We start from the raw sequence: 12,696 nt of genomic DNA, 5'->3' as shown, positions 1-12,696 counted from the left end.
GTTGGAAGCCCTATTTTCTGGATTTCATATCTATATGGATTTATTCCCTAGCTCTAAAGGCACACAAGCAACCCCCAGAGGCTTTTTAAGAGAGGGAGCTTATAGCTTTTTCTTTGAGCTTATTGTAAGGTGGCTGAATACAGAATTTGAGATGGAAATAATCTCTTCAGAATTTTGAAGACATTTTCTCTATTATCTTTTTACTTCTGGTATAGCTTCTGCTAAATTCAGTGCTATTCTTATTCCCAGTCCTTCATTATATGATCTGTTTCTAAAAAGTTTTGAAGATTGTTTGTCTGCAGTATCCTGAAATTTCCCAGCAAGGTACTTTGGGGTTGGCCTATCTTTTAAAATCATGGCCCTGGGTACACAGTGGCAAACAGTCTATAAACATATGTCCCTCATTGAGTTCTAGGAAATTTTCTTGAAGTAGTTCTTTGATAATTTCTTCCCCCTCCATTTTTTCCTTTTCAATTTTTTTGAACTCCTGATATTTGGGCAGTAGGCTTCTTTGATTGGTCTTCTGATTATCTCATCTTTTCTCCTATTTTCTATTTTGTTGTCTTTGCTCCCCCTTACTTTCTAGTTCTAATTTTGTAGTCCCTAAAATGAACTTGTGCCTATTGGCATAATTTTCTGGTCTCCGAGGCCCTTATTACTCCCTAAATGTTTCTTTTTTATTACATCCTGTTCTTGTTTCATAGATGCAACATCTTATCATCTGTCTGAAGCTATTGATTAATATTTTGTTTTATTTTAGTTTCTTCTGCTTGCTGCGTTTTTTTTTTCACATAATTTTTTGTTTGTTTGGGTCTCTCAGGTTGGAGACTTCCTTCAACTGATGTTCTTTCCTCTTCCAGAGTGGGGCACTAATGAGTTGATCAGAAGCTCTGTGTGAGGTGGGCTTTTGTCAGTTTGTGGAGTGATAAGACAGGGACTTGCTCTTGTTAGGAGACCCTCAAATATCAGTGACTGTCTGAGAGCTGAACAGAGTAAGAAAACTAATAGGGAGACTCATGTTTAGCATAAGGATTTTCATTGCATTTTTGTTTTCAGTATAGCATCTCACCCTGCCCACCCCCCACCCCCCCCAGGGGCCTCTGCCTTGTGTTCCAGAGTCTAGGATATGTGTGATTCAGCCTCTCCAGAAAGTAATTTGTCCTGGGTTCTTCTTGGTGTAAGGGAAGGACTCCTTGGGATAGGAAATGAAATCTGAGGTCTTAATTATCTTTCCTTCTGTTTTCAGCCACACCTCATGCTCCCTCCTTCAGAGGGACCTGTTGCCTCCAAATTCTGAGGGATTTCCTTAAATTATTTTGTTTCCTAGTCGCTCCATACACGTTTGCCAGCTGAGTAACGTTGAGCAGGTTATACTTGAGTTTTGTCATTTGTAAAATGGCAGTAAGTCTTGGGATTGTTGTAAAGATTAAATGTTAGTAGATGTAAAGCACTTAACACTATCCAGGCACCATAAGAAGTGCTTTAGAAATGTTTGTTATTTTTATTAACTGTAATCATTCTCAGGATGCTTTGTTATTTACCAGTTGTCCAATAAACTTTTAGCTTCCAAAATTTTGCTAATGTCTCATCCACTGCCCTTCTTTCCCCAGTTCTCTTTGTCCTTTAGGTCTTTAATCCATCATGTTTAAATTGAAGACTTATTAATTTTCTAATAGTAATATTTACATTAAGACTCTACAACAGCATAAACAATTTTTTGAGAGACTATATTTTGAAAATGTTTTCCCTTTTGTACAGTTTTTCTACATTCTTATGTTCATGAGGCTTTTGAAAATGAGTATGTTTGAATGAATGAAAGAAATGAATGAAAATGTTATGACATCTGAAATAGAATTGAATATATAAACTTATAAATCGATTTGTTCATTAATTTTTCCAGATTTCTGCTAACAGTACTCGTCCTGCTCGCTGGTATGCCAAACTTGGATTCTCTCCTGATCCTAGGCCTTTCCCTCTCCCCTTGTCATCACTTTTCAGTGATGGAGGAAATGTTGGTTGTGTTGATGTAGTTGTTCAAAGAGCATACCCAATACAGGTATGATATATTCTTAAAGCTTACTATGTATTTCTTCCTTTTGGGACAATTAATTTGAATGATCCCTCCCTACCATGTATCTTTGTTTGACACATTTTACAGTGGATGGAGAGGACCCTATCTGGAGTGTGCGTATTTCGGAATGAACGAGAGGAAGAAAAGGAGGCAACAAAATATGCAGAAGCCCAACAAAAGAAACTAGAAGTCTTATTCAATAAAATTCAAGGGGAATTTGAAAAGCACGACGGTAAAATGAGTTGTATATTACAAGTTCTTTTTAATATGAGAATAAGTGTTTTTTTATAAGATGTTTAGAGGCTTCTGATTTAACCTCTGTAATTGAGTGAATTTCTTTGTTTTGAATAATAGACTTCTCTTTCCTAATTCTGTATCTGAATTACATAGGTATACAGATAAGCATTGAAGTGACCCCAAATTATCACCTCTTTATTCAACACACTGAACTTTTAGATACTTGTGATTGTCTTAGACAATGAAACATTACATAACCACAGCACTTTTCAGAAGTCTTAAGTAAACTTCCTCTTAAGCTTCAGTACTAAAGTGTTTATAATACCCTTTTTTGGTATTAGAGAAAGATCAGCAGCAAGGGAAAAAACTGCCCAATTATTTTCCCCTAGACAAGTACAGTATGATGTCACTTACATAAGGAATGTAACTAAATCAAACTCATAAAAAAATAGAGTAAAATGGTGGTTATCAGTGGATGAGGGGTGGGAGGATAAAACTGGTGGTGTTTAAGGGTAAAACAACAACAAGCAAATAAGCTGTAGTGACCCAATGCACAGTATAATGAATATAGACAATATTGTACTAATGTGATGTGATAAATATCAATACAGTGGCAATCATATTAAGTATATAAATGTATCAAAGTAACACATTGGACACCTTAAATTTACACAGTGTTATATGTCAAATATATTCAATAAAAAGGAAGGATAAGCACTCAAAAATTATTTTCCCCAAGCCGTGTATCATTTTCTTTCTTCAATATCCTTACCTACTTTATATATAACTTTTACATTTTCGTTGTTGTAGTTGTTGATTTATATGTTATTACACCTGGAGCTAGATCTTGTTTTCCCTGTGGCAGCAATTTTAATAATAAAAAAATCACAGTATTTTTAGCATAAAGGACATGAAATTTATGTTTGTTTTTTGCTGAAAATTTTATGTTCTGCGTTTCTTCATGATTTTCAACTTCCTGTTCTATATAAATCTGCAGAAAAATTGGACTCTCAATATTCGATTCACCAGCTCATGCTATTTTCATGATTAAGTAAATCATGAAATCATTTACTTAATTTACAAGTTACTCTACGTAAGCTGTCTTTGTGACAATTTTTTAAACCATGAGTGAGTACACTAGTTTGAAATTTTCCTAGAAAACTTTTAGCAGATAAATTGTGTTTTGCCTTTTAGCCTCCCTTCTTTGGGTACTTTTTGCTTTTTCTCTAGCTTTCAGTGTTCTTAAATTTGTGGTTTGGCTAATTAATGATGCTTTTTTCCTAGAAAATATAACAAAACGATGTATACCATCATGTTCATTAACAAGACAGCAAGTCTGTGCTCTGCAAGATGGTGCAGAGCTTTATGAAGCAGTGACGAATGCACCAGACCCGAGTTATCTGGAGGTGAGAGAGTAAGAGGGCATCCAGTGGGTCTTAATCTTCCTCCTTTATGGTGGGAAGCTCTAGTCCATCTTCTGGCCATTAAGGCAAGTGCTGTGTTGAAAGGGTGTGTTTCTCAAAGAGGATGTATACATTTCTGGGGTCCTCAGGGATGTGCCAGACCAGTGCAGTACATTTGCAGTTCTATACCAAATGGAGGATAGAAGGATTAAATAATTTTATATATTAGATAAATGTGGTTTAAAATACAGGCAAAACTTGTTTACATTTGAGGTAAAACAAGTATCTTCAAAGCATTGTCTCAGTTTCCATATGCTCACTTCTTTCTCAGATCCTACCTAGAGTTTATTTCCTAATCTTCTACCTTAAGGGTATTTTGGTGGAAAAGTGTCAGAAGCGCTAAACTGTGTTAGAATTATGGCTATGCCATTTATTAGCCAATTGGGCATAAAATAGCTATAAAATGGGCATAAAATCAGTTGTTTCAGGATCAAATTAGATAATGTATATAAAAGTGTACTATTACAAAGTTCCACGTCCATGTTAGTTACTAATATTGGAACATCATTTTATATATTAAGCTGTCTCCTGAATTTTTAGACACCTGGATATCCAGTTAATGCAAATTCTAGGATTAATTTGTTACATAGGAAGGAGAGGGAATTTGAGGAAAATTATTGTTTGTTTATTGATTAATCTCATTTGATGACAATAAATCTAGTATATAGCCTTAACTTTCTTAACTAGTGGGACTACAAAATAGACAAAACTCCCTTAAGAGAGTAAGCACTGCTTTTCTGAATAGAATTGCTCATATTCCCAAATGTGACAACTCAGATTCTGCCTGTGAGGAGTGAGTCTGGGTTTAAAGCCTGTGAGTATACTTGCTGAAAGTCTGTCAGTTAAGGTTTTATTATGCTTTCCTGAAAAATGATTTGCCTCTTACTGAAGCTATGCTTTCTATGAGTCATCATGAAAATAGTTTTAATTTCATCACAAAATTTAACAAAATATTATTTAGTCTTGTTTCCTTTTATGGAATTTATTTAAAGGAGAAAATAAGGGGGCAGAATGAAAGTTGGAAGACTAAGTTGTAGCCCTGGGCCTGCCACTCTGTAGCTGGACAGATGATTTCTCTCTTGGGCCTCCCCACCACCTCTGTCAAAGGAAAGCCTGTGAGGGGCTTCTCACTAGGTCCTGAGAGTACATGATTCAAGAGATTTCACTTAGATACAGTTTTCATTGCAATTCTTGGAGGGAAAAATAGCCATCCATTTCTAAAAGACCCTGCCCAAAGGGTTTGTTTTCAGTGACCATGTTGAATGTTGGGGGACTTTGTGTTTAAACTAAACATTATCTGCATATTTAGAAAGACCTGTTCAGGGTACACAGATCCCATAGTTTCCCTTCCCAGTATGGATTAGGATATTAAGATGTGTGAGGCAGCTGCAGTCTAGTGCATTGTGAGTCAGGATTCCATTTCATCTTTTATTTGATTTTATTTTTTGTTTATTCATTCATTTTTGTTGTACTGGGTGAGAGTCCCAAGAGATACAGACAGCAAATTGCTAAAATGAGCAGGAGAGAAGTGTGGAGGCAGAGATAAGTGCTTGTAGCATGCGTCTGTTTTCAACACTATCTGCTGTTCCAGAGAGTTAATAAAATTATACTACCTCGGGTTAAGAATGAGAGCTCTTGAACTACCTCCACATACGCCCCTGCAAGTTATTTATTCTCTCTGTACCTCAGTTTCATTTTCTACAACATGCAAACAATACTAGTGCCCACCCCATTGGGTTATTGTAAGGACTAAATGAATTAATACATTTACCACACACAGATCCAATCCTCAGATACAGGGAGCACTCAAATGTCAGCCATTTATAATGTTGGTGGTTATGATTATTAGAGTACATTTATAAGTAGGGGGTTGTCTTGGCCCTCGGGAAATTTGTCACAAAGATAAGTGAACAGTTTAAGGCACCTGAAAATATTTGTTATGTGATGAACTGAGTCTCAATTTTTATATTGTCATATTGTTAAAGTGAACTCGAATTCTGTTGTATTTTATCCCCATTTAAAGAGATGCATTTACAATGGATGAGGGGTTTTTTTGTTTGCTTTTTATTCTAATATCATTTGCCTTAATATATTAAATGATCATAGGGTTACTTTAGTGAAGAGCAGTTAAGAGCCTTGAATAATCACAGACAGATGTTGAATGATAAGAAGCAAGCACAGATCCAGTTGGAATTCAGGAAGGCTATGGAATCTGCTGAGCAAGGAGAACAAATTTTATCAAGGAATGTTACAACCATGTGGAAGTTGCGTATCATAAGCTATGGGAAAAAAGAAAAAGATTCAGGTCAGTATGTAAATTTTATAAGTTAAAGTACTACATTAATAAAATGAGTCCAAATGCTAGGCAAAGTATAAAGTGAACTTGTATCAGAGGAGTAAAAATGGGCTACCACTGCCCTCAAAACAATGCTATAATCCTTAGATCTTTGTTGTTTCAGTATTTGTTTTACAAGAATTGTAATGCTTATCAGTTCTTCCATTATATCTTTCTCCTCTTTATCTAGTTACACTGAGTATCTGGCGTCCATCATCAGATTTATATTCCCTGTTAACAGAAGGAAAGAGATACAGAATCTATCATCTTGCAACATCACAATCTAAAAGTAAATCTGAAAAAGCTAACATACAGCTAACAGCAACAAAGAAAACCCAGTATCAACAACTACCGGTACAAACTTTTCATTATAGTTTTTTAATTTTGATGAATGCATATTAGTTTATAGAATCTACATACACTGATTTTTTTTTTCCTCGTAGGCTTCAGATGAAATCCTATTCCAAGTTTATCAGCCGAGGGAGCCCCTTTACTTCAGCAAACTATTGGATCCAGACTTCCAACCACCTTGTTCTGAGGTGGACCTAATAGGATTTGTAGTTTCTGTTGTGGAAAAAATAGGTAATACACAGTGTGTTTTTAATTGTAACATCTTATGGATGCTTTTGAAAAATAACATTTTTTAAAATTTGTCTTCCCTTAAGATTAATTGGAGTTAACAAATCCGCAAATTTGGTGACTAGTGATTTGAAAGTAGGCCTGTTTTAACCTTAATTCTTAATGAAAAGCAATTCTGCATTATTACAGGGTAAGAACTTACATCCCATTCTGTGCTATTTAATTTTAAAGAAATTGCTAGAAATGTTTTGTAGCATTTGAGTGATTACTAGACAAATAATTATAATCTGCCTCTGCAGTTTATTGAACATTCAAGCCTCCACCTCCAGCTTCTCGGCAGTATCCCTCATTATCTGGACTAATGTCCCTTGTTCTAAAACCTACTTTGTTTAGTGTGGCTCCTCCTACTTTTTGTGGTTAGTTCTTGTTTGTATGGTACATCTTTTCCCCACTCTTGTTTTTAACCTACCAGCATCTTTAAACTGGTTTTCTGACAACACAGTTGGATCTTGTTTTCTTATGCAGTTTGAGGGCCTGTCTTTTAACGGGTTTGTTTAATCTGATCAGCTTTAATGTGATGATTGATATGGTTGTATTAAAATCCACCACCTTGCTAGCTATTTTTCCCTTGTCCCATTAGCTCCTGGTGTTGGCAGGCTGTTCTCTGTGATGTTAATGCACATTTTATAGCAGCCATTGTCTCAGACTCTCACTTCAAGAATGCTTGCAGAGCAGAAAATCTTGGAAGGATGGAGATCCTGTCTGCCTCCAACACAGAGGGCAGATTTGTTTCCCAACCAGGCAATCCGATCCCTTTTTCTATGAGTTTGGTTTTTTTTGTTTGTTTTTGTTGTTGTTATTGTTGTTTAAATTCCACATGTAAGCGAGATTCTGACTGTATTTTGAAGGAGGCGGACAGTGTAGGTAGGGTAAGGAGAGGAGTCAAGGAGTTAATGCCAAGGTGTTTGGTTTGAGCACCTGGGAAAAGAGTTGCCATTTACTGAGAGGGGAAGAGTGCAAGAAAAACAGGGTATGTGTTGAGGGTCAGGAGCTCAGTTTGGTCAGTTAAGTTTTAGCACTTAGTATAAACAGAGATTTCCGCTTGACAGTGGGACATACAGGAGTCTGATGGGGGAGTGGTCTGGGCTAAGATATAAAGATAAATTGGGACATCATCATCATACAGGTGATGTTTAAAGCTGTGAGACCGGCCAAGGTCACTGGATGCGGGAGTAGCTGGAGAAGCGGCTCGGGCACGCTGGTGCTTAGAGGCAGGGAGATGTAAAGGACTCGGTGGAAGAAACAGGACAAGCCACTGAAAGATGGCAGAAGTACTTAGGACAGTGAGCTGCACTGAAAGCGCAGAGGGAAGAAGAATCCCGGAGAGGTGAGAGTGATTCAGTCTCAGATGGTATTTGATAGCCGAGACAGCGAGGTGAGGGCCAGGAAGGGACTGTTGGCTTCAGCACCAGGGAGGACGCTGGACGCATGAGAGGCATGCATATTAGGTTATAGAATGCAGCCATTTCAAGAAGATCATGCTTTAAGCAAAGAAGGGAAATGGAGCACTCACAAGGAGGAGAGTTGGGATCAAGAGAATGTTTTTTCCGATGAAAAAACCAATAGCAGCCTGATGAGATGGTGTATACTGATGAGAAAGGCCCAGTGAGGAGGGTGAATGCTTTCGGGGGGGGTGGGTAGCAGCAGCCTGCAAGGAGCAGGGGAGTCACCTACGCCAGCCTGACTGCCAGGAGCACAAGAGGTCTGCAGGGGCAGCCGTGCCATCCGAGGAGAGCCAGCAAGCTGGTAAGGACAGCAGTTATAGGAGCGGTTGAGCGGAGTGGGGATTTGTCCAGGGAAGGCGCTCCAGCAGACAGGGAGAGGTAGGAGATGGTGTGAAAGGAGTCGGTGTGCAGAGCTTTCTGGAGACAGCCCAGGGAATACAGCAGGACCTGGGAGCTGGCTGCTTGTCAGACTGACCTGAAACCACTTCTCATGGCCCCGGGCAGGACAGATAGTGGTGAGGAGGTGAGGTGTGTGCCGAGGAAAAGGCGCGTCTTGACTTTCTGCCATATCCCAAATCATTGTCTTCCCCTCTTAGTTACCACGTGATGGCTGAGTACTTGAGTTTCTTTCCACTGTATGTTGTGTATCCCTGGAAGATACTGTCTCTGTTCTACATTGTCTTTCCCAGTTGAGTGAGTCACCCTGTGTATTAATTTGCTATGCTGCTGCAAACAGGTTGCTTAAACAACCAAAATGTATTGTCTCACAGTTCTGGAGAGCAGAAGCCCAAAATCAGGGTGTTGGTCGAGTTGGTTCCTTCTGAGGCTGTGAGGGAGAATCTGTTCAGTGCCTTGCTCCTAGCTTCCGATGGTTTGCTGGCATTCTTTCCTTGGCTTATAGGTGCATCACCCCGATCTCTGCCTTCATCTTCACATGGCGTTCTCCCCATGTACGTGTCTGTGTCCAAATTTCCCCTTTTTATATAAGGACATTGGGTCGGACCCACCGTAATGACTTCATCTTAACTTGCTTACATCTGCAAAGACCTTGTTTCCAAATAAGGCCCCATTCACAGGTACTGAGGGTTAGGACTTGAGCATCTTGGGTGGGGCACAGTTCAACCCATTAACACCCTGGAACATTCACTTCTTTCAGTCAGTCCTGGTCACCTGCTTCCCCTGCAGCCATTTTCATTATTTCTGATCAGAAGAGGAAGAAGGCAAGGAGACACAGGCCGTTTGCTTTCCTTTAGGTTTAAGGGTAATAACATTCTCAAGCTACATGTCATTTCACCAGTTTGGGGAAAGGAATTAGAAGCTGAGCCTTTCTGTGCCTGGCCTTATCCACAGTCTTGTTTCTTTCCTTCATCACTAATTTTTAAATTTTATATCAGGGTATCCCTCATTCGTATTTTTGGTGAACACTTCTTTCTGTTTTTATTTAGTTTGATGTTAACTGTTAGAGGAAGAAAATTCTGTTATAGAAAGCTTCAAAGTGCCACCTTAAGCCTGAAGTACTAGTTACCTAACACCCAAATCTGATCATGATGTCTCCTGGTTTAAAATCCTCAGTGGCTCCTATCCCTTAGAAAACGAAACCCACCTCCTTCATATACCTGAAAAACTCATCCGCTGCCTGCCTTAAGCCACCACCCCACACACCTCAGCTCAACTGTTGTGACTTCGTGTTCCTGACCCACTATATAGAACATGTAGTACTTCCTACCTTTAAATATGTGTTCACTTTGCTTACAATGCCCTTTGTCCTCCCTTCGTGAAGAATTGAAGAAAGGCTGTCATGCCTTAGTCAGCTTACATGCCCCCCCCATCCCCTAGCCAGATGTCTGTGCCAGGGTCAGAGCTTCCCTGCTCAGCTGCCGCAGCGTGTCATGGCTGGGTCGGCACCCATCACATGCATCACATGGCCCAGGGGCCTGTCCCCACATTCCTGACCCTCCTCCCCACCCATGATACTGTGATCTCTTCAAGGACAGGGACTCTGTTTTAGTTTCTTTCTGTCCCCACTTCTAACAAAGTGGGGCAGGGCAGGGTGGGGGAGCAGGTAATTGTTGAGAATTTCATAAAGTCCTCATAGTAACACTGTTCATTTGCTGTTATTCCACTTTACAGATGGGGAGACTGGAGCTCAGAGAGGTTAAATAACCTGCCCGAGGTCACAGTTATGTAAAGGATTGGAACCCATACTTTCAGGCTCTAATGCTTATGTGTTCTTTCTTAACACTTCCCGCTGACAAAACCAAACCCAACCCAACCATTTGAGAATTGGACTTAAAATAGGGACTTCTAGCATTCAGTCTGTTTTGTTACTATATTACAAAAACTGGTATAAAGTGAATTACTTAAATGAGACCACTTCTTAGGTCAGTTTCCCTGGGAAACCCTCAGATTTCTTGGAAAGCGCCCCCAGAACAGCACCTGTGTGTCCCGTGGGGACTCTGCAGCGAGCATGGCCCTCAGGGTCATGCCCGCTTGAGGCTAGGGGCCAGTCACTGGACGCATGCTTCCTCCAGAGAGTGGGCCCTACAGCGGAGGGTGAGCCTGGGAGAGGGAGCTCAGGTGGGAGCGGGCCATAACCAGTGCTCCCTGAAAGCACACGCTGGACCTGAAGATGGAGGGCTCTGCATCCACACAACATCGCTGGCCGGAGAATTCGTGAACGGAGGTTTAGAAACTGCTACGTGCTTTATCCTTTCAGTGAAATTTTCTAAAAAGAATTTAAAAGGTACAGCAAATTATGCGTAAGTTCAGAGCAGCCCCAGACTACAAACCAACAAAATAATTTTCTTCTTATCCTTTTATTTTCATGATTTTTTTAGTGCCAACATTCTAAAAGTGTTACTTTTAAAAAATTCTTCCAATTGTTACCATTTGTACAAGATGCATGGTAATTAGAGAAATAAGTAAAGTTTCTGGTTTTTTTTTTTTTTTTTTCAACGTATACGATTTGATTTAGCTATGAAACCTCTAGGAAAAAATGAAGAGAGGAAACTATCCTGGAAGCTTATTTTTATATTTTGCATTTTCTAAATGTTTTTCAGTAAACGTGTATTACTTTCATAATTGGGGGAAAACAGAGTTTATTTTTTCATTACTTTAGAGAACAAGTGGGAGGGGGAGAGGTAGAGAGAGAAGGAGAGAGAGAATCTTAAGCAGGTTCCATGCTCAGCATGGAGCCCAATGTGGGGCTCAGTCTCACGACATTGAGATCATGACCTGGGCTGAAATCAAGAGTCAGATGCTTAACCGACTGTGCCACCCAGACGCCCTGAAAAACATAGTTTAAAGAAGGGCATTTGATAGAAGGGCTATAATCAAGTTTTGAATATAATTAGAGGCAGATTCCAAAATTAGAGAATCGAACATGCTTGGGAAATATAATTTCTCTAAAAGCAATTTTTAATATTTAAGATTAAAATCCATTAAATAAATCTACTTATAAAATTGAAAGAAATAAAAGGAATTACCATCATTTGCAATAGAATAAACAAATCATTATCTGAGAATGGAATCCATTCCTGTCATTTATAAAGGGAAACGTAATTCTTACAGTAACAGAGACAAGGAATTCTAAATAGGATTGAATGGTTAGTGCCTTTGTCCTGTCCTGGCTTATCCAGTGGTCCCCTCCCATTTTTGGCATTGAAATTTTTTTACTTTTTTTTTTGAATAATTTCAGACCTTCAGAAAAGTTGCAAAAATAATGCAGACTTTCCAAATATCTCTCACCCAGCTTCCCCTAATGTAAGCATCCTACATGACCATGGTACCATGATCAGAATCAGGAAGTTCACATTGGCACAATATTATTATCTACACTATAGAATGTAATTGAATTAGAAGTTTGTCATGCTGTTTTCCTTTTTTTATTCCGGGATCCCACTTTCATTCCATCATCATTTCTCCTTATTCTCTTCCAGTCTTTGATAATTCCTCAGTCTTCTCTTGTTTTTCATGATCTTGACTCTTTTGAATAGATTGATCAATTATTTAGTAGCATTTCCCTCCATTTGGGTTTGCTGTTTTCTCATGACTGGAATAAGGTTATACATGTTTGGCAAAATTACCACAGAAACAGTGCTGTGCCTGTCCTTCTCTCGTATCAAGGGGTTAATGAAGTTGATGTTGCTTATTACTGAGAGTGGCAACCTTGATCATTTGGTTAAGGTGGTGTCTGCCACCTTAACCTTGGAGCAGATTGTTTGAGACTGTGCAAGTCCTATTTCACCTCAGACTTTCACCAATTAATTTTAGCATCCATCAGCTGATTTTGTTTGCAACAGTTTTTATTGTAGTATTTGCCTAATGATTTCCTTTTTTCTTTTCCATTTATTGGAATTCATTGGAATTCCACTGTAAGAGCTGCCTCTTTTCCCCAAATTTACTTCCTTATTGATTTATATTGATTTATAGTATGGACTAATGAATATGTATTTTATTCTGTGTGTTAAAATTCAATACCTGCATTATTTTGTTTTGCTCTGATTG

At 38.8% G+C, this 12,696-nt stretch overlaps 1 protein-coding gene across 1 annotated transcript in view; it reads left to right on the top strand.

Annotated features, from left to right (window-relative positions):
• BRCA2 (BRCA2 DNA repair associated) overlaps positions 1-12,696 on the top strand; it is a 61,059-nt gene that overhangs the window by 41,169 nt on the left and 7,194 nt on the right. Inside the window, exons 19-24 of the mRNA XM_036070486.2 lie at positions 1,901-2,056; positions 2,159-2,303; positions 3,593-3,714; positions 5,878-6,076; positions 6,297-6,460; positions 6,550-6,688. Coding sequence (XP_035926379.2) covers positions 1,901-2,056; positions 2,159-2,303; positions 3,593-3,714; positions 5,878-6,076; positions 6,297-6,460; positions 6,550-6,688 — 925 coding nt within the window. The remainder of the gene's footprint in view (positions 1-1,900; positions 2,057-2,158; positions 2,304-3,592; positions 3,715-5,877; positions 6,077-6,296; positions 6,461-6,549; positions 6,689-12,696) is intronic.

Source organism: Halichoerus grypus, chromosome 4 (genome assembly GCF_964656455.1).
Source record: "Halichoerus grypus chromosome 4, mHalGry1.hap1.1, whole genome shotgun sequence".
Lineage (NCBI taxonomy): Eukaryota > Metazoa > Chordata > Mammalia > Carnivora > Phocidae > Halichoerus > Halichoerus grypus.
This window is presented reverse-complemented; position numbering and strand designations above follow the sequence as displayed.